The sequence below is a fragment of the Pseudopipra pipra genome, chromosome 1 (genome assembly GCF_036250125.1).
Source record: "Pseudopipra pipra isolate bDixPip1 chromosome 1, bDixPip1.hap1, whole genome shotgun sequence".
Lineage (NCBI taxonomy): Eukaryota > Metazoa > Chordata > Aves > Passeriformes > Pipridae > Pseudopipra > Pseudopipra pipra.
This window is the reverse complement of record NC_087549.1, coordinates 61471285-61498737: the sequence shown is the minus strand read 5'-3', so window position 1 is coordinate 61498737 and position 27453 is coordinate 61471285. Positions and strand designations below refer to the sequence as shown.

Below are 27453 nucleotides of genomic sequence, written 5' to 3'. Positions count from 1 at the left end.
TGGAAATGACCTCTGAGATCATCCAGCCCAACCTATGACTAAACACCACCATGTCAACTAGACCATGGCACTGAGTGCCACATCCTGTCTTTCCTTTAACACCTCCAAGGATGGTGACTCCTCACCACCTCCCTGGGCAGCCCATTCCAACGTCTAATAGCCCTGTGAAGAAATTCTTCCTAATGTCCAACCTAAACTTTCCCTGGTGCAATTTAGGACTATGCCTTCTCATCCTGTCGCTCATGGCATGGAAGAACAGGCCGATCCCCATGTGGCTACAACCTCCTTTCAGGTAGGTGTAGAGAGCGATGTCATCCCTGAGCCTCCTTTTCTCCAGGCTAAACAACCCCAGGTCCCTCAGCTGCTCCTCATAGGACTTGTGCTCCAGACCCTTCACCAGCTCTGGACTTGCATCAGTCTGTGCTACCACGTAAGCAGAGGGCACCAGCCTGAGCAGCCAGGAAAGCAGAGGGCACGACGGAGGGCAGAGCTGCCCCCACTACGGAGACGCGGCGGGCACCCACCTCTGCCGGACGGTGGATCCCGCGGCGCGGGGAGCCACTGCCTTGCTGGGGGAGCGGCCGGAGGAGCCGACGCTGGTGGCGCTGGGGTTGGGCCCGGGCTGCGGAGAGAGGAAAGAACCGGGAGAGGGTGAGACGCAGCGGGCACGGCCGGGGGAGCAGGGGCGCCCCAGCCGCCCCCCGCCTCGGGGCAGCCCCTCACCATGGCTGCGGCGCTGGCTCGGGGTCGGCGCGGTCTCACACACGCTCCGCTACGGCAGATCTGGCCACGTCCCTGCCCGCTGCAGGCTCCGCCCCCGCGCCGCGCATCCCGGCACCGCGCGGCTTCCCAGGATAATGCCTGAGCAGCACCGGCCCCTTATCCCTTTCCCCCTCTCTCAGCTGCAGCTTCCCGAGCGCGCTTCCCCCGCGCCACGGCTCGGCTGCGCCCGCTGTCCCGCAGCGGCCGGACCGGAGTGAGACCGGCCGGAGAGACGGGCCGGGCAGCGCCGCCGGCGCCGGCGGGCGGGGCGGGCGCGAAGGCCCGGCAGGAAGGCTGACGTGTCCCGCCGGGACTGCCGGGCTGCGCATGCGATTCCCATCCGCCCGGCAGCGCCATGGAGGAAGAGGAGGCGGGCGGGGACGGCCCGACCGTGCTGTTCCTGCACCCGGACCTGGGCCTGGGCGGCGCGGAGCGGCTGGTGGTGGACGCGGCGCTGGCGCTGCGGGCGCGGGGCTGCCGGGTGCAGATCTGGACGGCGCACTACGACCCCGGGCGCTGCTTCGCGGAGACGCGGGGGCTGGCGGTGCGCAGCGCGGGCGGCTGGGTGCCGCGCTCCCTGTGCGGCCGCGGGCACGCCCTGTGCGCCGCCCTGCGCATGGCCTGCCTGGCCCTGTACGTGCTGCTGCTCAGCGGGGAGAGCTGCGACGCCTTCGTCTGCGACCAGGTGCGGGCACGGGCGCGGGCACGGGCGCACCGCCGCCGCAGGCCCGGCAGGTTGTTCACAGTGTCATAGAATTCTTAGCGTTGGAGGGGACCTCTGGAGATCACCGTGTCCAGCACCCCTGCCCAGTCAGGGTCACCTAGAGCAGGCGACCCACAGGAATGAGTCCAGATGGGTTGGTGAGTGCCCCCCAGAGAGGGAGACTCCACGAGCTCCCTGGGCAGCCTGTTCCAGTGCTCTGCCACTCTTAGCCTAAAGAATTTCTTCCTCGTCCTGAGGTGGAACTTTTTGTGTTTTGATTTGTGGCCATTGCTCCTCATCCTGTCGCTGGGCACCTCTGAAAAGAGCCTGGCACTGTCCTCTTGGCATCCGCCCTGGAGATATTTATATGCATTAATCAGATCTGCACTCAGTCTCTCCTAGTAAGAGAGATGCTCCAGACCTCTGGAGCATCAAATCCCTACAAAATCGTATTTGTTACGTGGTGTGCAACAAGCCAATAATTAGACACGAGAGAGAGAAAGACATTGATTGTTTATTTCAGAGTTGTGCAAGGCTGGCTGCTTAGTGGTGTTCCACAAATCAAGATCATCCCACTGGGCTTTCCTCACCATTATTTATACAGAGATTCAGTTAGTCACTTTCCAAGTGCAGCCTCTCAATTATGATTGGTTAGTAATTTCCAGAGAAGGACAGCAAAGCTGGTGAAGAGTCTGGAGCACAAGTCCTGTGAGGAGCAGCTGAGGGAGCTGGGCGTGTTTAGCCTGGAGAAAAAGAGGCACAGGGGTGACCTTATCACTCTCTACACCTACCTGAAAGGAGGTTGTAGCCAGCTGGGTGTCAGCCTGTTCTCACAGGCAGCAAGCGACAGGATGAGAAGGCATAGTCCTAAGCTGCACCAGGGGAGGTTTGAGTTGGACGTTACGAAGAATTTCTTCCCAGAAAGGGTGATTAGACATTGGAATGGACTGCCCGGAGAGGTAACTGGAGGTGTTTAAGGAAAGACAGGATGTGGCACTCAGTACCATGGTCTAGTTGACGTGGTGGTATTCAGTCATAGGTTGGAGTCGATGATCTCAGAGGTCTTTTCCAGCCTAATTGATTCTGTGACTCCATACAAGTTACATAACCCCAGCTAACTTCTACATGTGCTCAGGGAAAGGATCTTTGCCTGGGTAGGGATCTTTTTGTCTTGTAGGCATGATTTTTAGTATTATAATGAACATAACAGTTCAGCGATAAGACCTTGAGTATTTTGCCACGTTAGCAATGGCATAAACATAACAATGACAATGACATAGACATACATGAACATCCTGATTTACTACAGCCTTAAGGCTTGTTAGTTCCGGGATGTCCTTGTGTAAGGGATGCTAGCTGCTATCTGTTCTATTCTCCTGCAACAACATCTTGATTTACTACATCCATAAAGCTTGTTAGTTCCGGGATGTCTTTCCACTAAGGGATGCTGGCTTCTGCCTGTTACTGTGATTAGGTCTCCATTCTTTCTGATTAGCCTTGAGAGTATACAAAGACTGTACATCAAAGAATGTCCTCACCTAAGATAATCTTGACATATTCCACATTATGCAACACTCTTGCATTCTAGGGCAGCTGGAGGGAGGATGCTGCTGCAGCTTGGGCTCCATTCCCATCTCCTGTGGTAGTGGCAGGGAGGAAGTGCATGGAGAAGTCCTGAGGCTTGGTGGGGCCTGGGTGGGGAGCAGGGTGCCTTGTCTTTGTGAGGAAGGAGATCTAGGGCCTCAACAAGAGGTCCTGGGTGAGGGAGTGCTTGTGGAAGAGAGAGGGAGAAGGCACTTGGCTTGCAAAGGACTGACCCTCAGGGTGTGGCTTTGAAATCACGTGTACGCTCCGGTGGCACTAACACAAATAATTAATATCTCCTCTTGTCCTGTCTCTTCTGGTTGCATTAGGTGTCTGCTTGCATTCCCATACTTAGACTGGCCAGAACCCGTAAGAAGGTTTTGTTTTACTGTCACTTTCCTGACCAGCTTCTGACCAAGAGAGAATCTTTCCTGAAGCGTCTCTACAGATGGCCACTCGACTGGCTGGAAGAGTACACGACTGGCATGGCAGACTGTATTGTTGTGAACAGCAAGTTTACTGCCAGCGTGTTCAAAGACACATTTAAGTCCCTGTCTCACATAAACCCAGATGTCCTCTACCCATCACTCAACGTCGATAGCTTTGAAACAATCGTTCCTGCAGACATAGTTGACCTGATACCGAAAAAGAAGAAGTTCTTGTTTCTTTCCATTAATAGGTATGAGAGAAAAAAGAATCTAGCATTGGCTCTTGAAGCTTTGCATGAACTTCGAGGAAGACTTGATTCTCATGAGTGGAATGAAGTTCACCTGGTTATGGCAGGTGGTTATGATAAACGAGTTCTGGAAAATGTGGAGCACTACGAAGAGCTGAGGAGACTTGCAGCCAAGCTTGGTGTTAATGAGCATGTGACTTTTCTGAGATCGTTCTCAGATGAACAGAAAGTCTCCCTTTTTAGTAGCTGTGTATGTGTGCTTTATACACCAAGCAATGAACATTTTGGTATTGTGCCTTTGGAGGCAATGTATATGAGATGTCCAGTTATAGCAGTTAATTCAGGTGGTCCTTTAGAATCAATCTTGCACAGTGTTACAGGATTTTTGTGTGATCCTCAACCAACCCAATTCGCTGAAGCAATGGAAAAAATTGTGAGAGATCCTATCTTAAAGGACGCAATGGGAGCAGCTGGGAGAGTGAGAGTTATGGAAAAATTTTCCTCAGAAGCTTTCTCAGAACAGCTGTACAAATACATTTGCAAATTAACAGAATAAAATTATATTCCTATATTTTACAACTTTGTATCTCTCATTTGTGTAGACGACCAGTATTCACTGTGACTATGATGAAGAACCAGGGATGTCTGAATTTCCTCATTGTGCTGCTTATGCTGCCTTATGTCACTTGACACAAAGAATGAGCAAAACATGTCGCACTGTCTCATTAGAAGGTTAAAATTTTCATGTGGTACATTGATCTGCCATTGCAGGAGTTCTTTTGTGTACTGTGCCTTGGAAAAATGCATTGTTAAATGGCAGTAACTTACTAGGAAATTACTGCATGTTTTACTTTATTACTATATGGTATGGTATGGCTGACTCAATTTCCAAAATGTAGATCTGTACAGATAAGACAGGCACAGCTTTATGTATTTAAAATGTTCATCAGTAATTCCTAAAGAGTTGTCTCAGCTGACTTAAGGACAGAATTGCACAGTCCAACCAACTGCGCGTTTTAAAAAACAAACACTGTTAGAGATATGAATGGTATGGCTTTAAAATGATTAACCTTTTACTGTACTTGTGAAATTGCATCATGTAGTTACACTGGGTGTCATAAAAAAGCATCCAAGTGTGTGAGCAGAAGGAAGTTGAGAGTAGAGTAACAGCAAGGATATCAGACTACCTCAGGCAAAAACGTTTAGTGCTGATATTCTGTTTCTTCGATATCTGCAGTGCTTAAAGATGTAGTTTTACTTTTGAGAGTTTCTGGTTTGTAGAGACTGAAATGATATCCCCTATATTTAACATTTCATTTTTAACAGCAGCACACTTTTGAAAAGGTCCTAATCTGGAACGGGCAATAAAGACATTTTATTTTGCCTTATTTAGTGGTAACTTGAGGCTCTCCTAATGCAGTGAGTGTACATGTGACAGTAATGTGTTTGGTTTTTTTCCTCCCAAGCGTAATAGTTGGTCTGGGGGAAGGAATATCTTCATTTATTTTTTTTTTCCATCTGCCTCTCTTCTAAAACATCTTTATTAGTTGGTTGTTCTGTTTGTTTATGACATACTTACATAATCCGCACAGTTGAATTTTAAGTCTGAAAATAGATTGAGTAACTGCAGTTTCCTCATTCTTTGAAATCCAGTGTTATCTATAAAATACAATTTGTATCTGATATGAAATACAATTTGCAATCTGCAATTTCTATTTAAGGTAGTTTGGGGCATTTCTGCATTTAGTACTTCACAACAGAGAGACCATTCTTTCTGTTACTTAGGACTGCAACCCAGGTCTTAGTATAATTCTAGGGCCTTTATTTGAAGTAAAACAAACAAAAATCCACAAACAAAGTTTGTCCTTGTCTTTAATCAGGAAGTTGGGATACTATAATTCTTATTCATTATGGAGTGGGAGCAGGTGGCGTCACAGGCCCTATTTCCAGTGTTTCTGTTTATGTCAGAACTGGCGACCCTGAATTCTATCATCTTTCTTGCCTGTTCCTGCATTTCTTCTCCTTCCTCACCCCTTAAAAGTTTTCCTAAATCTTTGTGCAACTTTTTCAGGATGGGTGTAGCAATGGGTGACTGAAGGACCTGGAGAGACAGTGTGAAGATAATCTGTGGTCAGATGAATGCCCTCAAAACATGTTTGGTCTGGGTTTTAAGCTCCAGTGAGAAGGTGCAAGATCGCTGGGGTGATGTTTGTGTTACATTGTTCTCTCCTGATTACACTGGAGTTAACCTAGAGCCTAAGATACATGCCAGTACACCTCACCAGCGTAGCTGCAAGGGGTAGCTCCATTTCTGCTCCAGCCTTGGCCTCCAGCCCTTTCCTGAGCTGTGCTGCTGGCAGGCATGTGCCTAACACTGTACCCTGCAGCTTCTGTTCACTGGATTTCATGGATTGCACTTAGACTTGACCTGCCATCTCACATTTACCTGGTGATCCCTGGGACTGTCAACAGCTGCTACTGTCACCAGACTGCCCTATTTGGGTGCTGTGCCCTGGATGGTGAGATCACTGTCCTGTGATGTGATCTCCTCCAGCTTTTCACTGTCATCCCTTGCAGAACAGCCCCAGTCTTGCTGCTTCGTGGCAGGTAGCATGGGCCGCCTCAAGTCCTAGGCTGACTATGATGGAACCTGGCCTTCAGGCTCCCCATCGTCTGCAGGTTAACCTCAGATTCCTGCAGTATGTAGAGCTATGACACAGCACTGAAGGCTGCTTCAAGATCTCTTGCTCCCCGTCTTGAGAAACCTCAGTAAGAGATGTCCCTGCCCATGGCAGAAGGGTTGGACTAAATGATCTTTAAATGTCCATTCCAACCAAAGCATTCTATGGTTCTGTGGTTACTGAGTGGTCGCAGAACCATTCAGTGGGGAGTGCGCAATTGTACTGGGATTTATTTGTTAGATGTGGCTAATTGTTACAGCCTATCAAGGTGCTGTATATGCTAAGGGACATTAGGTACTCAGCAGCAGCAATCTCCCAGAGCAACCTGTGAGTGGATTGTGACCATGCGGAAGACAATGGCCCTGTGGTCCAAAATGAGATGACTTACTGCTTCGAAGCAGTTTTTGGAGGGACCACAACTGTGCAGTGACCTGGCACACTGAAATGCTGGAACTCCATCAGGGGGAGTAGCTGGCCACTAAATACATAAATCAGTTGACTCTGGAAAATAGGTCTGAAGAGCAAGCCCCTTAGGGCCCTTTAAGGTCCGTGTCTGTCTGTCTGTCTGTGACCCTCAAAATGAAATGGCTAGGACTGGCCTACCCTAGAGCTTGGGGCAGTCTACCAGGCTGCCCTGTCACTGGAGAAGCACCTGTCTCTGCCAGGAAGAGCATATGTAGACCTTTGGAAGATCTCCATCATGTTTTGCTCTACCTTCCATACTGTCCACAGAAGAGGGGGATATGGACATAGGTACCACCCATCTCACTCAGCCCAAGAATGAGAACACAGATGGGGAAAATGCAGTTGCTTTATTGTGGTAGAAATGGCAACTGTGTTGTCGGTTGCATCAACAGACTGCCTGCTTTGACAGTCACTTGGTGCAGGCACATATGAGGCAGCTGCTGGGGCTGGCAGACTTCTGGGTTGGAAACCAAAGTTAGTGACAGTTAATGGACAATTAAATTATGGAGAGAGGGAAGTCTATCAGACAAGGTGAGGAGAGCAGCAGCTGATCCCTCAGTTGTATTCTGAGGATAGGTCAGCACCACTGTTGGTTCTGCTGCTGCCTCAGGAGTGCGCTACCACTCCTCAGAGGCAACTTTGATTTTCAGGTGCTGTTTATCTTGGATGTCATAATTCCTATTTGTGGGAGTGATCTGCCCAGAAGAAAAAAAACATAGGGTCATGGCTCCTGCTTTGGATCAGATTCTAGGAGAGTATGAGCCCTATGGCCCAGAGACATTTGCTTCCATAATGAAATCCCAGCCAAGACATCAGCAGGACAGTAACGCAAGCTGTGGTGAATGACTGTCCCTCAGGCACTGCATGCGCTTCTCATGCCCATAGGAAGTGAAGCCCCTTTCAAGTAGATGCTGTTATGAGAGCCATGATGCTGGGAAGCCCTCTTATGAATCAACAAAAGAAGTTGGCAAATTCTAACAAACTCTGCACTTCCTGCGTGCTGGAAGGGTACGAGCAGAAAACTGCTTTCTGAACCAGATACAGGTACTATGAGGATCTTGTGATACCTTTTGGTCTCTCCTGTCTCTGACCACCTCCATCATTTTGTACATAATGTGCTGCAGAGCCTTCTTGATAACTGGGTAGTGGCATTCTTGGCATCTTCATGTCCTCCAGCACTCAACAGGCACAACAGGAATGCCAGGGAAGCCTTAGTCACTTGCAGCAGTGGTGATTCCATACCAACCCCCAGAGATCGACTCTTTTCAACAGCACAAGGTGGAGTTCCTGGGATGCCTGGTGGAACTCAGTTGCTGGCATGCTGGTCCCAGATAGGTTGAAGCCACCTTAAGCTGGCAGGCTCCTGTGAAGGACTAGGAACCCCCATACTTCTTTTTGACAAAAAGTATGGAATACTGGCAGTGGAGGTAGTGTGGCAGAACAAGAGATTAAGTCTGTGGTTGTCCTTAAATGTTTTCAGATTATGTGCTGTGACTCTTATTTTTATGTTCCCTTGAGCATCTCTTTATCTAGCCTCATACTGTCATAGAATCATAGAGTGGTTTAGGTTGGAAGAGATGTTAAAGATCATCTAGTTCTGACCCCTCTGCTGTGGGCAGGGTCACCTTCCACCAAACCAGGTTGCTCAAAGCCCCATCCAACCTGGACTTTCCATACAGCTCTTTCAAAGACCCACACATGGTAAACAAAGTTTTAAGCTTACAGAAGAAAGAGACTTCTTGATTCAGAAATGCAGATGCTTAGCTAGTTCCTTATTTTATGACAGTGTAGCTTTGTTTCCTCTCTACTTTCTCTCCTCCTTTCTAGAAATTTAACAAGAATCGTGATTATGAACATAGAGTCCACGATGTCCTTGTCAGTGACAAGCTGCCTGTTAATTGAATGGAAGCAGTACCCCCATATTTTACCCCCCATATTTTACTAATTAGCATGTTCTAGGGTATATCAAGTACATTTTGTTGTGCTGTCTCTAGACCAACACAATACAAGAAAACAAGGCTGACCAGTGTCAAGTTTCCAAAAAGGCAGGTTTTTAAACGATAACTGTTTGTACCTGTTTTGAACCTGTTTCAGAAATCCATACTCTTTTTTTGTATATCTTTCCTCCTTCCCCTTTTATTTAAATAAAAAACATTTAAGACAGTTTTTTTATTTAAATCAAATTGCATATGTCATGTGCAATCTGCTGTCAGAAGAAATATTAAGTATTGGACTAGTACAATTAAATAAATTATCATTAGTCTACAAGGAAATTAAGGCTTTAAATTCATATCCCACCAGTGTGGTGTGAAGGGTGATGCAACAAGATGAAAATGGTTGCAAGGAGGATTTCATGTCTCCTCTGCTCTGCTCTGCTCTCCTCTCCTCTTCCCATATTTGCATAATCTGCTACATTCTGTTAAATCCCAAATGCATAAAAAGAAACCAAATGAAGAAGTTGTTTAAAGCATAGTTGGAAAAATAAGGGCAGAGTATGTACAAGGGTACTAGGTGTGAGCAAAGGAAGGCAAGGAGAGAGGTGATTGGGCTTAAGAGTTTCTTCACTTATCGATACGGTGGGCTGGAAAGTGCAGAGATGGAGTTTTCCTTCTTCAATTCACATTTAATATCTCTAGTCAATCAGATAGGCCAGAAACAAATAATAAGCGTAATTTTTATACACTACTTTTCAGATTATAAAAAGAAATCAGAAAATTTCATGTTTAAGCCAGCCTGCTACTGCTGCTGTTTTTCCTTTCCCTTCCCCCTTCGCTACTATTTTTTACAGTTTTACACAATATAAAAAATTTATAGATTTTAATATTTACATGGAGTCTATAAAAACCTCATGCTACATTATCATATTGCTAAACTTTATTATTTTTTATTACTGCTTTATTATTCTCTCTCATAGATGAAATGGCTGATATTTTATTTTGAATTGTAATTTATTATATAGTTAATATCACGGGGTATTTTTAATGAAACAATAACTGTAGAATACTGAAAAAATATAGCATTATGAAAGGGGTATATTCAATAGCATGAATGTTAACACAAATAGTAGGGAAGGAAATAGACGTTTTAATTATAGTTACCTTATCTGCTTTTGTGCTGAAAGTAGAACGTGTGACCCAAAAAGAAATGAATTAGAGGTTAGTCTCTTGATTTATGGATATGCAGTTCTTTAGTGCCGATTATTTTATGCCCAAGATTAAATGAGTTGACTCCAGGTTTTTGCACTGTTAGTCATATGATAAGAACAACAAGTTTGACCTCATGAACTCTGGGACAGATCTATTAACATTACAGTATCTTTATGACTCCAATTCCTGTGCACTGAAAGACAGAAAAAGTATAATGACTGAGGAAATGGAAATAGAAATCATTTGGAGTTGTTTTACATGAAGACAGGGAGCAAAATTTGCTTAGTTTAAGAACCCTTGCGTAAAATAATCCATCTCTGGGAAACTGGTCTTCAAACAACCTACTGTACAACTACAGGTACACACCATATTTTGACTTAATGAACTTTTCCCTCACAATTATGCACAGAATTCCTGCACTGTATAGCAAGTTTTGTAAAAGACAAAAATCTTGTCTGATTTACTCTTTTTAATCTTCATCCTGGCCTAGGATTAGCCCTGTAAACAAACCTACAGCTGATCCTGACCATCACCTCCTCTAGGAACACAGGACAAGAGGACAGAGAACTACGGAAGCATAAAATCTAGCAGGAATATACCTTTCATTGTCACCCCTCTTATAGCACCTCTGCATGAGGCAGACTCTTTACCTCCTTCATCCCCTTCTTAAACTCCTTTTCTTAGAAAAGTGAAAGCCAAAAAGCCTAACATGGCAAAGGGCCATGATTGGAGTTTGGCAGGGCACTTGACCCTCCACCAAAGTGACAGAGATCCAAGCAGAATTCCTACCAGAGCAGTGCAGGCAGTACAGCTGCTGAATGAAGATACCTGATGCTCCAGTGGAGGCTCAGCAGTGGTCAGGGAGAATGAAACCATCTTCAGTGCTAATGAAGGAAATGACATTCAAAGAGGTCATGGAGAAATCCAGGATCATCTCCATCCCCAGATAGCTTAGTTTACCTCCAGTCAAACCTTTCTCTTACCTCTCACCACCTGTCTGGATCCAGTCAGGATAGAGCTAAACTGCCAGGGAGCAGCAAAGACTGTTTGGTCACTAAGGACAGGGAGCCAAGATCTGTGTGCCATGAGGTGGGCATCCCACAGTATTCAGGCAAGGTGAGCAGGGCAGGCCTGGAGATGTGTGGATTACTGAGCATAGCTTTTGCCCAGCTGTGAACTTACCAGAAAGGAAACTAGAAGGTAGCCTTTGCTCCAGGCAAATCGCTATATCAACTGGGTGAATGAACTGGCCATGTAGCTGTTGGTTTTATTGGTTTAATAAAAACAGTATGAATATACCAGCACAGCTCAGACCAATATGGAGTATAAAATGCAAACAATGAAAGTGATGGTCCAAATACAGTAATTTCTTAGAAAGTCCATCAATAATCGGTAATTAGGAGCTGGAAACTCTATTAGAAAACACAAATAATACTAGACATAGGCATCTCCTTTCAGATTCTGCTGAAAACAGAATATAAATCTGATCTGATCTCTGATCCATATTTGGACCTCTTCTGTTCTTAGGCAGAACCTCTCTATCTCTAAGTGCACCAAACCATGGAAAAATGAATCAAGGAAGCAGCCAAAGAGCACACAAAGAGTGCTCGAAGGACATGAAAATAGACAACTCCCTTCCTGAAACTGTTCCTGTCTCAGGAAAAATGTATACATTGTCATATAAAACAATATTCTAAGAGAATTCTACTGAGAGGGGATGTTCCATTCACCCAGTGCCAGTGTGTGATTTAATAATACTTAAAGGAGTATTTATTAAATAGTTTATTTATTATTTAATAAATAGTGCTTTATCACCTATTCCATCAGCATCTAATTTTCCGCATAGAAGTATTCTTCTAACACTTTAGTTGGAATTGAGGACAAGAAATTGGCACTTTTAAATTAATATACCAATTTGTGATTTACTGTGAATAAAGTGAATAGTATTGCAAAACATCGTCTATGAATTTTTGATGATTAAGCTATATGAAAGTTCATGATAGGTGAGAGGGTAAAATTCCCTATCTTGCATTCCTGTTATATTTCATAAATAATCTGGGATGCTCAAGTTTTAAGTACTTGTATATACACAAATCCACTGTGGAGATCTGACCTTTTGAATGCAGAGACCCAGTCCAGGTTGTCCTCCATAGGGATAAAAATGCTGACATAAGTTTACCTTCTGCCTATATATTCTTAAAGGGAAGTCAGTTCCTAGAACTTCGAGGTTATGGGGTTGTTAGTGAGACTACATTTCTAGAGGCTGAAGCAGATATTAATTAGAGTTGAATTTGAAGTGTTCTTTGCAGTGAGCCGTTAACATAGTCGTCTAACCCTGCAGCTCTAACAAACTTCTATATTTGACAGAAGAGATTTTTATTATGTACCTGTTTAAAATCAGGAAAAACACACTCTGACTCATACAGGTGAAAAGGTTCTCCAACATATAAATGAAAAAAACTGTCAACTATGGTCATCTCAAAGATGAGGAATAATAGAGGTGGAATTTTTAAAAATTAATAGGCAGCAGTCCAGAAGGATTAGAAAACATGCATCAGTCCAATAGGAACGAAGAAGCATTAACATTCCTTCCTTTAAGGTACAAAGAATCTGATACCTCTGTTTGTAGGAGCTTCCTTGATTTTTATTTGGTTCCAAGAATGAGTATTTCTCCAAAAAGTAAATTAAATCAAAAATCTATAGTTGAGCAAAGGAGAGAGTTTTGTCTACTCCAGACCTTTCAGTTTCCACAAAATAATTCATTATTCTCTCAATCCTTATAAAAGGTCAAGAGAAAGTGAATCCTGAGACCACTGTACACAGAAGAGCAACAAATTTCAAAGAAAGATCCATTTTGAAGCAGATCCACTGATCACAAAGCAGTCAAAAAAATATTAAAATAAATATCTAATAAAAAGGATTAGGAAGACATGCAAAGGCCTTTGTGCCAGGACACTCTTTGCCAGGATCTTCTTCAAACTGAGACTCAGGAGAAACCAAGACTTCCACAGGCAATCCTAACAATGGTAGGATTTTCATCAAGAAATGTGCTTTTGTCTGGTGAAGGTGGCTTCCTCCTTGAAACAGTCTCTTAAAAGGCATTTTTCTCAATCAGACATAAAATAGGTCTTAACCACTGATTAAGGTGTTTACCGATTTCTTAAGGGACTAATTTGGAGTAAAAACATCAATATATATAAGAAATTACACATAATTTTCTTCACAGTAATATGAATCAGAATCTATATGCATGTGTGTACATATATTTGGGTCATTTTAATGAACTGGAGGACAGCACATCCTCTTCAACCTAAATTCCAAGTAGATAAATATATTCTGATTTAGGAAAATATTTAATAGCAGATCTTCTTATGAACTCAGCTGATACAGTAATATTCTTCCTATCTTCATCTAGAACGTGATGTATCATCACTCACAGCCACACCTCAAGTCCAGAGTCGCACTGTGGTAAGTAGTGGCTATATTGGCATTGATACTTTTGTGCTCGCTATCTGTCATGTTCTCTCCCCGCCCCATGCAACACAGTTACTGTTTGCCTTTATCAGGTTTCATTTCCTCAATCTCTCTATCTCTGTATCAAGAGGCACCTTCTTATTACAAAATACTCAGGAATCTGTTCTCCCCATCTCAGCTTCATCCTAGAATGGCCTGCATGGTCACCATGTGCAAGAAGAAAGGAGCAGAAACTGCTGTCTGTTGTGATTAATGCTTCCTGTAATTGTATGTGGCATTGAGATGCTATTCTCTTATAAGCACGTGAAAGCCCTGCAGAAGAGTGAAAGAAAGATTAAATCTACAATACACTGGGTTCCATGAGACCTCTTCCAACGGTATGGTATAAATGTGGAAAAAAAGAGCCCCTGGTGCTCAGTACATAGTCGCTGCAGTATTGCAGCTGCTTGGATGGGAGCTCCTCTGGATAATAAGCAGATGATAAACAGGTAGGAAGATCAACTCCTTCTACAACTTAATTCAAATCTCCTCTCTCTTGCCTGCAGGATTCATCTAGTTTTCAGCTCTCTCCTTTAGAACCCTTTTATATCAGATTCTCTCACCCAGGCAAAGAACAAGGTCATTTACAATGGCAATAGAAAATTGATTAGAACAAATAACAAAGGCTGTAGTTTCAGCAAGTTAAAAAAACTTCAAGAGGGCTAAACAGACAAAACTAAGGCAGGATCTGAGTCTGATAGACTCCCACAGTGGGTTTCAAGAAAAACACTTCCTTTTAATCAGGCTCTACATGATTCCTCCACCATAGTGATTCTAGGCTCAAAGTTCACCTTAGAACTGTGCTGTTAAAAATTGATGCACAAAAAGCCAAGCAATTGATTCTTAAAGTGCTTGCAAAATGACAGGCCTTTACAAGGTGAGCAAAGTAACTAAGTTTACATTCGAAAATCTCACTTTCCCTGAATATTCAAAGTACACATAATACTGGTATTGGTCTTGGTGAACAGGAACAGGAAGGATAAAACCATTTTTTTCCAATTTGCAATGTTGTTTGTATTCCCTCTGTAACAGGGAGTTACTGCTAATTCTTTGCAAAGAATATTTCAACCCCTACCGAGGAAAAGAGCACGAGAAATGGATGGAGATGGGCCTACAGCCAGAAAGTTATCCATAGACTTTCAGACAACATCTCATTTAAGCTGATGAAACTCACTTTCACATGAGTTGTGACATAACCATGGCAGGAACTGACAAGTGTCAAAATCTTGTGGAACAAATAAGATTTCAAGTCCTATTCCTCTGTACCAAAGAAGAGCCAGCAAATACTACACATTTATTCAGCTTTTTCCCATGACACTAACTCCTCTCAGCTGCTTCATTGGCACTCTGTAAGCATGTCCAATTCTCTCTTTCACTTAGAATAGCTGCTATTTAAACTGAATTTTTCATGTCTTTCCCCATGGAGACACCTTCCTAAATATCACTCTGCTGTGGGGAATAAAGAGTTACTCAATGCTCTGTCATCAGGACTGGGTTTTCTGTGCAGATTCTTGAGCCCAAGAAGCAACGTCAATGTTCTCATGCCACTGTCTTAATAGGACAAACCAACAAGTGTGGACTTGGGCACAAAGGGAAGATACTGATAAGAAACAGATAAATTTAGGTATCACTAGGTCATGGTGTCCATATGCCAATGGGGAAATTTCCAGCTTCTTTCCCCTCACAGTCACATACTAAGCATACACTGGTGGATACTGTGATCTCTTGCAACTAAACAGGACCTACAGCCTACTTTTTTCCAGAATAGTGTCTACCCAGTGCTGATGCATAGAGATGAACCACACCACAGGATGACTTCCCGGTAGCCCCTCTCATCATCACATGATGCAGGCACAAAGAGAAGACGAGTGCAGTAGATGGGCCTATATTGCTTAAGGAGAAGAGGTGAGAGGGGTTTGCTCTTGAAATTTTGGCACACCCCCAGCTACTTTACAGTACAGACAGGGCCTGGGACCATAAAAGCCCTGAGATGTGGGCAGCACAGGCTCAGACCAGTCTGCTCACTCATCCAAGTAACAAAACACACGGATGATCTGTCTAGGACAGAATGATCCATCCAGGACAGCTCAACCAACCTTCAGTAAATAGTTTATCCAGTGTTTTATCTGCAGCCACCACAAGCAACAGAAATCTCTTCATTAGTTATTGTTAGTGCCTCGTGATTTGACATTTAATTTAAGTCTTCCACTGTGTCTTGCCCAGCAGCTTTAGCATTATAAATAGGGAAGCACTTTCTTTCCCATTTAAGAACTAGCCACAAGGATTTAGATCTGCTTGATGAACCTTTCCGTAAGGCTTGCCTTATGTTGTCATAAATGGGTGATGTTCAGAAGCTTACAGACGTCTTTGTAATGAGGAAAGCTACCTAATTGCTGCAGCCACTCTTGCTTCAAGGCATTTATCCATGGGCAGACATGTTTCCTTAAATACTGTAGAGATGAGGAAGCTTTTTCTTTTGTTTACAATTGCAAACTTCTTTACCAACACCTTTTTTTTTTTCTTTTTTCCAAAATTTTATTTTCTTTCTGTTACAAAAGCTTCCGCAGCACTTGGGATATCAGGCATTTTGATACAAAGAGCAGTCAGATTGGCCACAGACAACATGCCCTTGGCAAATCCATGCTGAATAGTGATGATTGCTTTCTCACCTTTCACGTGCTTAGTTATGGATGATGAGCTCTATGATCTTTACATAGAGGGCTTTCACTGCGTGCTTTTCTCACTGTGCTTCACCCTTACTCAGGCTGCTTCATCCTTTACAATACTCAGATTCTGCATTACATTTATTTGTAGCAATGACAGTAAGTAAACTCACCAGCTCCAATCAGATGGCATTCACTCTTCAGCATAAAGGTGTAAGTCACGTAAACGTGTAGCCTGCATTCTCAAACCAGGAAAGATTTGGATTAATGCCAAATCCAAACATCCTTCAGATGCAAAAATTTTCCAAAAAACATTGAAACAGGCTGTTAAGGCCTAGAAGAGTCTAAAAGAAGCAGCCAATCTTACTGCTCTTCTAAGGAAACCTCTCAGTCCTTTTAAGCATGCCTGGAACCTATCCATGCATCTTGCAGAACTGAGAAGTAAATCAGGCCATCTGCTCTTCAGGCCCCATTGCCCATGTAATAGATTGGCCACTTTGTCAATAATTGTTTTTCAAAGCACCCATAAAAGTATTTCCAGCACTTATGCTTTCATAGGTACTCACTTGAATTAGCATTTGAAACCTCTTTGTCTATATTAAATGCTTATACTATGCTTATTAACATAATGCCTGAGTAGCATAATATATGTGGCCTGGCAATAGGAAAATACAGGCAAGGAGAAGTCCATATATTTTAAGTTCTCTGTGCTCAGCTTTCATCTTTTGACACAATTTCCACTTTCATTTCTGAAAACAGAACTTGGACCCTGCAATGCCGACCAGACTCACATGGTTAGAGTGCAATCCTGGGATGCAGAAGCTGCAGCATGGGAGATGAGGAAGACAGCTGACAACTCACATAGCTGACACCATCACTGAACTCATGTCTTCTGTCTCAGACTATAGATTGTAGGCATCACAGCCTCCTTTCCTGCCAGCTGCTCCTGTGTAGAACTGAACCTACCAGGCCTGCCCTTGGGAGCGCCTGGGGGATCAGGTTCCCTGGCTGATGGAGCAGCTGCCCTGAGGGATATGAGCCATTCTGAACTGCTCAGCACTTACCCTGGAGCACATACTGTGTTTATCCATGTGGTATCCCTGAACTAGAAAAGGTTCCCATACTTATATATACATACTTAATGTTTGTAGATTTTGTGTTTTGAAATGGCTTTATTAAGGCAGCAATTGTGATTACATTTGAATAGCACTGGGAACTCGGTATTGTTAACAATAGCACTTTGGCCATTAATTCTAATTCTTTACCTCTTATTTTTGTTTTCACCACACTTCTTCCAGAAAAAGAAATCATTTTATATTCCTTTAAAGGGAGAGGTATAACCTATTAGTGGCTTATATACTTCATCTATTGTCTTCATGAACATGCTGCCTAGAAAGACTTAAAATTTTCCCTCACATCTATACATCTTGAAAACTGTGTGAACTGATTGAGACTCTCTTGTTTCCCACAGTCTAGAATAGTCTGTATTCCTGTATTCTGAGGTTTTGTTAACATAACTGTACATAGGAAGACTGTAACCTCAAGATCAAATGGAACTCTAACTCAGCAGATGACACAGTTTTGTCACTTATGTATGCATTTCATTTTACAGAATAATATATAAGGGAACAATTTGTCTTTACCTCTATTTTCAGGCTCCAAAAATCAAAGACCCTGCTATTGACACTTATTTGTCAGCTGAAATAACTTTCCATGTTTTGATAAATAAGACTTTTAAACTTAAGGAAAAGATCCTTCAGTGCAGGTTCGTGTTAAATGTCTTTGGAACAAAAAAATCACTTCACTAAGAGCACAAACATAGGCTATTCTGTGACATTTTTCAAGTACCACTGTCTCTACAGCAGAAACTAACAGCCTTGAGAATAATGCCCAGGCTTCCATTTCAGTCTGTCAGAGGCATGTGGCAGCTCAGGATAGGAAATCAAAGAATCAGTGGGAAGCCCAATGTAATAATGAAGACTTCCATGAAGACAAAGAACAAATGGGAACATTACTCCGTTGAGTGGTACTTCTACTCCTGGTTCCTATGGTACCACTCTTGAAGGGCTGAGTCCTGATCTGGGTGAATCCTCTGAGCCTAAGCATTCAAGGCAGGACTGTTCCCTCTTCCGCAGAGTCTATTTTGAACAGGGTCTCTTTTGGTATGTTTGGAGTATGGAGTAGAGTCCTAGCATAAGCTACAACATCCAGACTGACTCTGCTCACCGATATAATATTAAGGTCAAAAGTAGAGGTGCCAGTGTGGGGTGGGATCCAGCTGGGGACATTGCTGAGGAGTACAGACTAGAATCTGGATGTGCACAGTGGACGTCTGGTAAGATTTTTGCCACCTAACTCCATTATAGGGAGTTTTACCATTTTTGGCTTATCTAGGTGGCCTCTTATTCAAGTGGAGTTACTTTGGAAGTGTCTTGGAATATGTATATCAGTTATAGGCGGCTTGTATGCATTTCTTCTTGGGTGAAATGGAAAATTTAATTATATGAAAAAAATGCAAATTGCTGCCAACTGTGTTAACTGTGAGAGAGTTGCATTATCTTCTAACATAAATTGTCAGTGAATTGAAGAAAAGACGTTTTGGAAGCTGATCTGATTACTGTCAGGGAAAGTGCTCAAACTCAATTGTTGGCAAATGTCCAGTACCCATCACTGAACGATCATCACCTCATCATTCAGTCTTCTCAACTGACATGCAAAACAACATCCAAATATTCATTGCACATCTGTGCTGGACAGATTATGCATTAGCAATTCAAATGAATTCAATGTACAGGCAGTTTCTGTAAAGGCGTCTGTTTGGGTGAGATGCCTTGTTGTCTGGGATGGATAATAAGGCAACTCTGTCTAATCTTGGAGAACAATCAACCCATCTTGAGAAGGTGACTGACTACGTATGCTCTTGCCCTGACAGCACTAGAACAATGGCCCCATAATGCACTTGACTCAGCTGGTAATAAAATCTACTTTTGATTAGCAGCCATGGCTTGTGTCAATCACTGCATGATGTACCATTGTCCTCTGGTCCTGAACACAGTTTATTTACAGAGAAACAAAAGCTTTTTGGATATGGCTGCTGCCCAGAGATTGCAAAATAGATTGAGCTGTCAGCCTCACACACTAGATGAAGATTAATGAGTTGTGCAGACAATAAATATGAAGCAATGACCATAAATATGCTAATAGGTATTATCCATATACACTATAATTGCTACAAAAATTAAAAAATAGTGTAAACGAAATAGGTCAGAGGGTGACAGATAGATAATCTTGGATGCTGAAGATCTTTGGTTCAGTCAGATTCTCTACAGGTTTATTTCCTTCAATTAGACCCTTCAAAAGAGTAATTGTTTAAAAGCTGTTTGAATAATCTCTTTTGAAACAGAGGTTTATGGGAAAATGTTTATGAAAAAGTGACTTCAATGGACATATTATTGGAATGAAAAAGGTGGCTACCAAAAGCAGAGATTAATGTCTGTGATCAGCTGGGCTTCACTATAAGGTAAATATCTCTTAATAGCACGCTAGTGGGAACTGCAAGGAGAACATACTGAAGAGACACAGCAGTTTATATCCACACATGCAAGTAACTAAGGTCATTCCAAGCAAAATATAGAAGAGTTGACTGCACACTTGGTTGCATTGGTTTGCTAAGTGTTTGCAACTTAGAACACTTTTTTTTTTTAATTGAAGGTTCCCCATAGCTCAAATTTTTAGAGCATTTCCAATCAAGTCCCTGTTTTTCCAAATCATTTCAAAGAGCACACAGTCTAGATTTTTTGTACCTAAGGATTTCATTTGAACCCGAAACTCAGAGAGTTAAACATCGAACTGTATTAGCTACCTATTTAAGTGCCTCAGCACCTAAGGCTACTGAAATTGTAGTGATATTGAAAATAAAGACAGTCCTACTCTTGGTATTCATAGCTTTAACTGTTCTCTCAGGCTTAGAAGTGCCACTGAATGCTTTTCAGGTCAGCTCACAGCACCAATCTACTCTCCTCAGATTTTTACCTTCTGGAATGGGGAAGCTAGCTTACCTGGATACTCTCCCATGTTTAATTTACTGTTATAATGTCAGGCTTGGTGAAACACATTAGTTGTTTACTCTTTCCTTCCATACTTTAACTAGAAGTTGCATCAGTTTGGCTCTTAAATTACCACTGCTTGGATTTTTGGCAAACAGTCCACAAGCCTTACTGCTTCTGTACCAGTCTCCTTACGAATACAGGTGAATGTCAACTGTGCTTGCCTAACATCTTGGAAGTTGCCCTTTCTAATTAAAAATGCCAGTATAATAACGAAAAAAAAAAAAAAAAAGAAAAAGAAAAAAATATAGGGGATCATTTAGACAAATATTTCACATAAAACTGGCAGGTGAAAGGAGAAGCACGTCTTTCTGAATTGGTAGAGAGAGAGGACTCCTGGAAGCTTCAGGCTCAAGGACAGTGTTCTTATTCCCTGTCCCACTTCAGCAGTGACAGTGAGTCTTTTTAAATTGGAGGCTGTGATGTTCATGACACATGTTGACAGGGCACAGCAAGATACTGTCCCACCAAGGGAGGTGAGCCCAGCCAATTCAGAGACAATAAGCGGGTTGAACTAAGAGTCCAAATCATCAGATAAGTTTGTAGAGACAGGTCCAAGGTCAAGCCAGAAACATGAATCAAAAAATCGTGTTCAGGTCTGGTGATAGTAGCCATGGTCAGTAGTGACTGCTGGGCAAGTCTATCCTTGCTAACCAGGCACGTCCAAGGTCAAGCCATGAAGGCAGGCTGTAGCTCAGCCTGGATCAATGAAGTATGGCTGTGATGGAGCTGCAGACAAGTGCACTGACAGTATTGTTCAGGCAGGGACTGAAGTCGCAGGGGAGGCTGACCACAGCTGTTAGGACCTAGTGGCAGACTCAACCCTGACACAGGTACAAGAGATTGACACTGTTTTCATTCATTTTCGTACAAGAGATTGTCCTAAGTCTTCATAATAAGCTGAAAACAAGTAAAAAACCAAACACCTTCCAGGTCAGAATTTCTTCATAACTTATATCTGCTGTGCCACTACAGTAAGAGCATGGAGGTAAGCAGAACTCAGCTTAGCACTTAGCACTGTATCATCTGTGCCTACTCACACGTGCCTCATCCAACTCACTGGAACCACATGGCAGATTTAAGAGCCACCTCCTTCCTGACCAGTACCTTCCCTCTCCTTATTACACTGAGTTTCTTCATCTTGTTTTCATGAGACTACTAGTAATTTCTTATTTCCCTGCTTATTTACTGATGTCTCCAACAATCTGAATTGCCTTGAGACGCTTTGCTTGCAATAAAACTTGCAAGTTTTAATTATTTTTAGTTAAACAACTTTGTATGTATCCATTATGAATTGTGGTTTTGGACTGAGTTAAATGTCATCTGCAGCTTGTGAAGCTTTCATTTCCCATGGATTTGCCAGACTTTACTATCATTTCCTAATGGGCTTTTTTGAAAATTAAATAAATCATATCAACAAGGCACCAAAATATTTTACCAGTTTTAAAGGAAGGATCTGTACCAATATGTGGCATTTTTGATTTTATTATGACTTTGAAGAAGGCCTATAGCACTCATTGTCCTATTCTTACACAGAATTTTACCTGCATTTAAGCCTCAACTTCAGCTATTTTATAGCATTAAGTAATTAAAAATTATAAATGAGGGACTTGAGAAATTATTGGGTTAGAGATGCATCATAATTATGGAAGACCTCATGCAAGCAGATTAGAAAACAAACAAACAAAAAACCCATTAAAATTGAAGGAAACTAACATTCATGAATTAAAGAAAAATTGAATGAAAGAAAAGCGTTAAAAGAGCACTGCTGCTCAGGGGTATGTGGGTCAGATATCCTATTGCTCAAATAAATAGCACAGGGAAGAAGAGAGGAAAGGACTTTGTATACTTTGTTCTACAACCCACCACGTACAAGATATAGATACTATACTACCATGAAACACTATAGTTTTATTCTGTATATTTCCACTTAGAGAACCATTCCTGTGGTAGTGCGACTTAATCAGATATTCCTCTTTACCTAAAGGAGGAGGTCTATGGATTTTTAATGAGTCTTATTCAAACTACTGGCTAAAAAAAGCTGCGATAAAGGAGTGTGTGCCATTTGCAAAGGCCTGTTCATTAAAGATGGAGGCTCTGCTTTAACAGGATTTGTATGGGGAAGAACAAAACATCTGTGTCAATCTGCTCACATGACGCAAGGTCCCCTCACAGTTCCTTCCACATAGCAATTAATTCCAATCACCCATTGTTAGCTGGGTTCTGGTTTCCAGCTCTCTGTAAACCAGTAGTTTTTAGGGGTAGCTGTACCGCAGCTGAACTCTGGGTGCCATAACCAACTCAAGCTGCAGTTTCTGCATGCTGCCACTTTGCTGCCTTTTTGTCTCTTGACTTTACTCAGAGTTGTATGAATTCTTAAAACATGTGCAATTCTGTGCAATAGGGTGCAATGCAAAAGGGTGAAGAAACAAAGTTTTCAGCCACATCAGTTGCTCAACAATGATTCATGCACTACTAGTTTCCTTTAGTATCACTTCCTCAGAGGAAATTAGTTGGTTTGCCTAAATTTCAACCTGGCAACAGCAATAAAAAGGTCTATTCATAAAGTTCAGTTTTGTTTCCTGGCTGAGTTTCAGTTTCGTTTCTCGGCTGAGTTTCAGTTTCTATTCTTCCTGATCACTGCAGCAGTTTCATTTCTTCACTGTTAGCTAGACAGTGTATAAAAAGACTGGCTTTGCAGTGAGCACTGAGCTTTGCAGTGCTTCACTGGACTTTCACCACCAGACAGCAAAAATGTCTGACAAGAATGTCTGCAACGCTGGTTTCACTCCTTCTGGGATCTTACGAGGATCGCTTGCTTCATCAATGATGTCCCATGAAGCGAAAGCATCTGGGGGAGGTGTGCATTCTGGAGGCCCCACCTCTACTCTCCAGGAAATGGGTATGAGAAATTCAGAGTGTGTGGTTTTGTGGTTCAGTGCGTAGGATCAAACAATTTTTTTCTCCTTGAAAATAAACTTGCCAGATAATCTCTTCTCTCCTACATTCCTGCATTGCACTGGAGATATAAGATTCCTATGTTTAACTGTGTGTTATGAGTGCGATGTTATTAAGGGTGTTTTCTGTATATGCACATATGCATGAATGAACGCATACACATGTGGTATTCATGAGGTTTTGGACAGTGTTTATTTGAAGTTTGTGTTCTCTCTTCATTCTACCAGGAATCATCAATAATGTGGAGAGTCATGGTAGCAATAAGCAACGACACACTTATGCAAGAACATGATCTGTGTACCTATATTTCATATAAATTATCAGATTTTCCTTGCTCTTTAATCCCACACATCCATACAGGGAAAACTCGTAAAACCTTATGCAAATGCTATAGCAGAGGGAAATTAGCTGCAGTCCAAGAGTTGAATTCATGAAGGGAGTGTATATGCATCCTTGACAGCACGTATCTAAGTACTAAAATAAGTCATAGCTGCCTTTCACATGAGCTAACTCTGCAGGTATTTGCTGTTGTTGCTGGTACAGAGCAATCCCTGACCAAATGACTCTTAGCAGCTTGGCACTTGTTTAACCCCATATCCAGCGGGATTCATGCAGAAGGTGTTCTCCCTGCTAGACCTGCCTTTGTGAGCTGATTCATCAGGCATCCTCAAAACAGGCAGGACTCAACAGAGAAGAATGCCCCATACAATTCTGCTTTACCCAGCAGCACAGTAATTAACTCTCTGATCTTGGATAAAGGCTTCAAAATTCTTTCTGTCTTAGGAGTCTTGGACCCACATGTCCCATGTGTCAGAAGTATGCCAACTAGCAGGCTGATTATAAATGTGATTTTCTGCCATATTGGTCAACCATTGGTACTTTCCATAATAAGCAGGTAGAAATCTCCTGAAGGATGGAGTTAAACATGACTCCTCCTGCCATAAAATTGGTGGTTGGCCAGATGAGCTGGTCAGGGTCCAGATTTGGGGCATCTTTTAATGGTAAAAAAGGTGATACACTTGATTGAGGGGAATAAGTTGGGGTTTTTTGTTTGTTTTTGTTTTTTCTTTAAGATATGATTTACACTGCTACCAATATTATTCATAGCATGAGGCCCCCTAGACAGTGAGGGAATCAGTGATATAAGGATCATTTAGAGACATACTGCACATGACTCCCACCGGGCAGGGGGCTGGCTCCCTGGCTGGAATTTCTTCTGCGCAACAATCTTCTTTTTCTTAAATATGTTATCACAGAGGCGTTACTATTACTCCTAATTGACTCTGCCTTGGCCAGCAGCAGGAAGTCTGTCCTGGAGTCAGCTGACATTGGCTCCATGGAACAGGGGAAGCTTCTAGCAGCTTCCTACAGAAGCCACCCCTGTAGCCCCCCCACTACCAAAACCCAGCCACAGAAACCTGCTACAGCAGGAGAGCTGCTCTCAGGCACCACGCTTCCTTAGCAGCAGAAATCCTGGTATGGGGAGATGACAGTTACTCACCCTAGTCCAGTTACTCTAGTCATATGCTAGAGTCAGCTGCACAAGCTTGCCTTCTGTTACAGATAAGGGTGGTACACCAGTTCTCAGCACACTCATAACCAGTAGCAAACACTTCAGTGGTCATGCCTTATAGAGTATGTGAAGTTGTTGTTTGTAAACTAAAAGACTGAAGACTTGATAAGAGAGAAAAGCAGAGTAAACATTTAACCATGCCTAGTTTTTTTCTTGCAAAGTCTGTATTAACCGTAGACTTTTATGAAAAGCACCATTTTGGTGAAGAAAAATCTGCATGACTCGAGGAAACCTTAGCTATGCCAACAGGAGATACTCCAAAAGAGCTTTTATCCATGTGGAAAATGCTAGCTCTGTAACATTGCCAAGACAGGTGTGAGCTTTGGCTCCCTGCAGCAGGAGAGCTTGCCACACATTCTTTGCCTGATTGAGAGCTAAAAGGGCCTGATTTCATTTCCGCAGGTGCTCACTGAAATCTCTCCAAACTCATCTTCTTAACCTTTTCATTTAGACTATAACCCTTCCTCCCCCCAGAACAAACATGCTCGAAGGAGCGGCTGATTCTTCAGCAGGGCATGAGTATTGTTCAGTATCACTTTACAGAAGATGTTATAACAAGCTCATCACCAAAATATTTGAGCATCCTCCAGGAATGCTTTAAGCATTATCACTAACATTTGTCATCACTAATACTTTACGCCTTTCCCAGGAGAAGAAGAGTTTGCAATGGAATATTTTACTTGGGGCTTATTTATACTGAGATGAAAAATATACGTATAAATTGGCCACTGGCTACTACAGCTTGTGGTGTTTGAATTTTACAGGTATCTATTACAGGTTTATGCTAGTGAAAGTGAAGTGAAAGGAACATGTCTGTCACCTGCAAAAGTAAGTGGTAAGGTCTGCAACAACCCTTAGTTTCTGTAGGAGTTTGTTCCACAGTCCTCAGGCAGCTCCTCAGAAAAGTGCAGTTTCAGCAGAGACAAACTGTTCTAAAACTGTTTTGGAGATCCAGGTTTATCAGAAACAATCTATGCAAGAGTTTTGGATTTTCTTTGTGTTCTGGGAGCATCCACAGAAGCACTGAGAATGTCCTTTGCCAAGGTGGCAGCTAAAATGCAGTATACTGACAGAACAAGTCAAGTAACGAGCACTCACCTTGTCTTTTGCTATGTTTGGTAGCCTTAAATTTTTCTAAAATATAGTACTTTATAATTATCCTGTACGGTTCCTTCCTTTTTTTGTCAGTAGCATCTCCTTTGTAACTATTTTAGGTGCCAGAGGTACAACCCATTCATCAGGTTTTACCAGCAACGGGATCTCCAGTGGATCCCTGGCCTCCAACAAGATGTCCCAGGAGGCCAGATCTCATGGAGGTGGAATTCCCAGAGGCGGTACAACTTCCACTGTCCTGTCCATCTGTAAGTGAGAGTCTTCCTGAGAAAGATGAATTAACAAATGACTTCTGAGAAGTCAGTAGTACTTCAGCTGAAGTGTACATTTACTAGATGAAGGGATGTAAATAAGAGAAGTGGCTGCTTTGCAGCTGAAGCAACATTTCTCCTGTTTGTTGCTTTAAAGTTGGTGGGAAGATGAAACTGGGGAATTAATGGAAATAACTATGCCACAAAGTTGCAAAGGTATGAGTGGACAGCAGAGACAGAAATCTGAAACACCCAGTGACAGAAAAAAAGCCCAAAATTCTCCTCATCACCCTGCCAGGTTAATGCAGTGCATACCTAGATCAAACAAACCAAGGTATGAGGGAGCCTAGTCTGTATGTGAACGCATCAGTAAAGAAGCCAATTGTGGTAGCAGGAACATATGGGGCTACAAAGAGAATTGGAGACAGGATTGAAGTTCTTAATTTCAAAAAAGCGTCTTTCTAAGCATAACACAGACCCTTGATTTCTGAACAGGGAACATTTTTAACCAATGCTTATATAGTCTGAATGTTTCCCTGTACTGCAACGTTGCTTTAAATTGTTCTCACATGCTTCTCTGTATTTGTCCTCAGCGATGGGTGGAAAAGGAGGAAGACGCTGAATTGAAGAAAAACATCAGTCCAGAAATAATCTCCCCAAGCAGTTCATTCTTTACCAACAGCTTTGACAACTTCTCCTCTTCTTTTCTCTCCTCGTGACATAAAAGGCAAAGCCTCTTCCATGTGCACAAATAAAGTTTCTGTTAAAGTGATGGATTCTTGCATTAAATTAGTGGGGACAGACGTGAGGGGCAGTTCCTTCCTTGATTAAGCATCCTCTGAAGCACAGGCACATACAAAGACAAGCCAATGGAAGCTAAGGCACTTTGGACTGCAAGGCTGTCTTAGGAAAATCTTGGGTTTAGCAACACTAGAGTCTCCCAATACAAGTAGCTTGCTTTGTTTATTTTACAAAAAGTCATCACAGTGCAAAAGTCAATCTGTTGTGTAAGAGAAGCATAGAAACACTTGTAAGGGACATCCAGCAGTTCCATTTAGATCTACTTCTAACAAGCTATCAAATTAAATTCTACTTAATAAAAAATACACATAAGCAAATGAGAACAGGTCCCAAGAAATTTCATAACTCAGAGATGCGGTTCATATTTGTATCCCACTAGTGTTTCTAAGGTCCCTTTCACAACAATTTCAAGTGTTTGTTTGCTTGCTGAGAGGTCTCATCTTCATCCCAGTCAGACT

The 27453-nt window shown here is 42.5% G+C and overlaps 3 protein-coding genes across 4 annotated transcripts in view; 2 read left to right on the top strand and 1 right to left on the bottom strand.

The window, feature by feature from the left end:
• Positions 1-883, bottom strand: part of SEC61B (SEC61 translocon subunit beta) — a 69102-nt gene extending 68219 nt beyond the window's left edge. The window contains exons 1-2 of one of the 2 annotated variants that reach the window (XM_064658875.1): positions 724-883; positions 525-622 (exon numbers count right to left, since the gene is read on the bottom strand). In XM_064658875.1, the coding sequence (XP_064514945.1) occupies positions 525-622; positions 724-726 (101 nt within the window). In that variant the 5' untranslated portion in view covers positions 727-883. The remainder of the gene's footprint in view (positions 1-524; positions 623-723) is intronic. The other variant, XM_064658864.1, reaches the window with a different exon arrangement.
• A 154-nt stretch (positions 884-1037) lies between these two features.
• Positions 1038-4304, top strand: ALG2 (ALG2 alpha-1,3/1,6-mannosyltransferase). Its single transcript, XM_064658772.1, has 2 exons — positions 1038-1447; positions 3379-4304. The coding sequence occupies exons 1-2, from the start codon at positions 1118-1120 to the stop codon at positions 4279-4281; spliced, it is 1233 nt and encodes a 410-aa protein (XP_064514842.1). The 5' UTR covers positions 1038-1117; the 3' UTR covers positions 4282-4304.
• Positions 4305-22944: 18640 nt separating this feature from the next.
• Positions 22945-26966, top strand: LOC135415982 (interferon alpha-inducible protein 27-like protein 2B). Its single transcript, XM_064658574.1, has 3 exons — positions 22945-23201; positions 26045-26191; positions 26788-26966. The coding sequence occupies exons 1-3, from the start codon at positions 23054-23056 to the stop codon at positions 26814-26816; spliced, it is 324 nt and encodes a 107-aa protein (XP_064514644.1). The 5' UTR covers positions 22945-23053; the 3' UTR covers positions 26817-26966.
• The last annotated feature ends 487 nt before the right edge of the window (positions 26967-27453 follow it).

Coding starts and splice junctions, on each gene's coding strand:
- ALG2 (XM_064658772.1), top strand. CDS start 1,118: ATGGAGGAAGAGGAGGCGGGCGGGGACGGCCCGACCGTGCTGTTCCTG. Junction 1,448..3,378: donor ACGCCTTCGTCTGCGACCAG/GTGCGGGCACGG, acceptor TGGTTGCATTAG/GTGTCTGCTTGCATTCCCAT.
- LOC135415982 (XM_064658574.1), top strand. CDS start 23,054: ATGTCTGACAAGAATGTCTGCAACGCTGGTTTCACTCCTTCTGGGATC. Junction 23,202..26,044: donor CTCTACTCTCCAGGAAATGG/GTATGAGAAATT, acceptor TAACTATTTTAG/GTGCCAGAGGTACAACCCAT. Junction 26,192..26,787: donor TTCCACTGTCCTGTCCATCT/GTAAGTGAGAGT, acceptor ATTTGTCCTCAG/CGATGGGTGGAAAAGGAGGA.